The 918-nt window shown below is 49.8% G+C and overlaps 1 protein-coding gene across 1 annotated transcript in view; it reads left to right on the top strand.

Annotated features, from left to right (window-relative positions):
• Positions 1-918, top strand: part of VOLCADRAFT_100696 (uncharacterized protein) — a gene marked incomplete at both ends in the record, with an annotated part of 5864 nt that overhangs the window by 3795 nt on the left and 1151 nt on the right. Inside the window, 2 exons of the mRNA XM_002959226.1 lie at positions 293-412; positions 530-575. Coding sequence (XP_002959272.1) covers positions 293-412; positions 530-575 — 166 coding nt within the window. The remainder of the gene's footprint in view (positions 1-292; positions 413-529; positions 576-918) is intronic.

The raw sequence follows: 918 nt of genomic DNA, 5'->3' as shown, positions 1-918 counted from the left end.
CACCTTCACAAAAAAGGGGCTGCCATACACATAATAACAGCCATGTTGTCGACTTATGCCGATACCAACCNTGATTCACTGTACTACTGCACAAAACCCAAGTTATAATCCAAGAATATCACAACATGCTTTCAGCACTAGTTGCAGCAGCATGCATGATGTGAGCTAGCCCTCCAGACCAGCTCCCACCCAACCTGCCTCACACCCAGCACCTGTGGCAGTCAAGCAGCTCCTTATGCTCCCAGAAAGGCATGTACAGAACCTCCGCAGCCTCCTTATCCATCTCCTGCAGGCCGAGGGAGGGAAGGGTGACAGGCCTTCATTCTCGCCTTCCTATTTCATTAGGTTCATTAGGAACGGATACCATAAGGTGGCAACTAATGCACGAATTGTTCTGGATGCTGTGTGCCAGGTGCACAAGTAAGGTCAGTGTATGGTGGTACACCTTCTAGTTCCATCTGAGCCCAAGATGCCTACCTTCATTGTCACATACACGGGTGAGGTCAACAGCACTCTGTGTGCTGCACAGGTGGTGTTTGGTGGCACTGCGTCGGCAAAGTACCTGGCAGGACAAGGTAACGAAATGCCAAGGACAGAATGGGCCCAATGAATGTGCTGGACAAACAGACCACGGCCTATAAGTACATCATCAGCTGTCATGACACATGTATGTATGTATGTATTAGATTACGCTGTGGGCAACGAGACCTGGGGGCCAAAGTCGAAACACATTGTAAGAGTCATACCCATGGCACAACTCAGCCGAACAACCCTGCCTCAGCCGAACTGAGCCGTTCAGCAGCACCTCCATGGGGGAAAGNGTGTTGCAGTGATAATGAGCTCAAAGTGTATTATCAAGTCCCAACTGAACAAAACCCAGCTAGGGCAAAGGCTATTAAGTAAATCCCAACCATCCCC

The sequence above is a fragment of the Volvox carteri genome (genome assembly GCF_000143455.1).
Source record: "Volvox carteri f. nagariensis unplaced genomic scaffold VOLCAscaffold_139, whole genome shotgun sequence".
NCBI lineage: Eukaryota > Viridiplantae > Chlorophyta > Chlorophyceae > Chlamydomonadales > Volvocaceae > Volvox > Volvox carteri.
The sequence above is the reverse complement of the archived record's forward strand: the minus strand, read 5'-3'. Positions and strand labels throughout refer to the sequence as shown.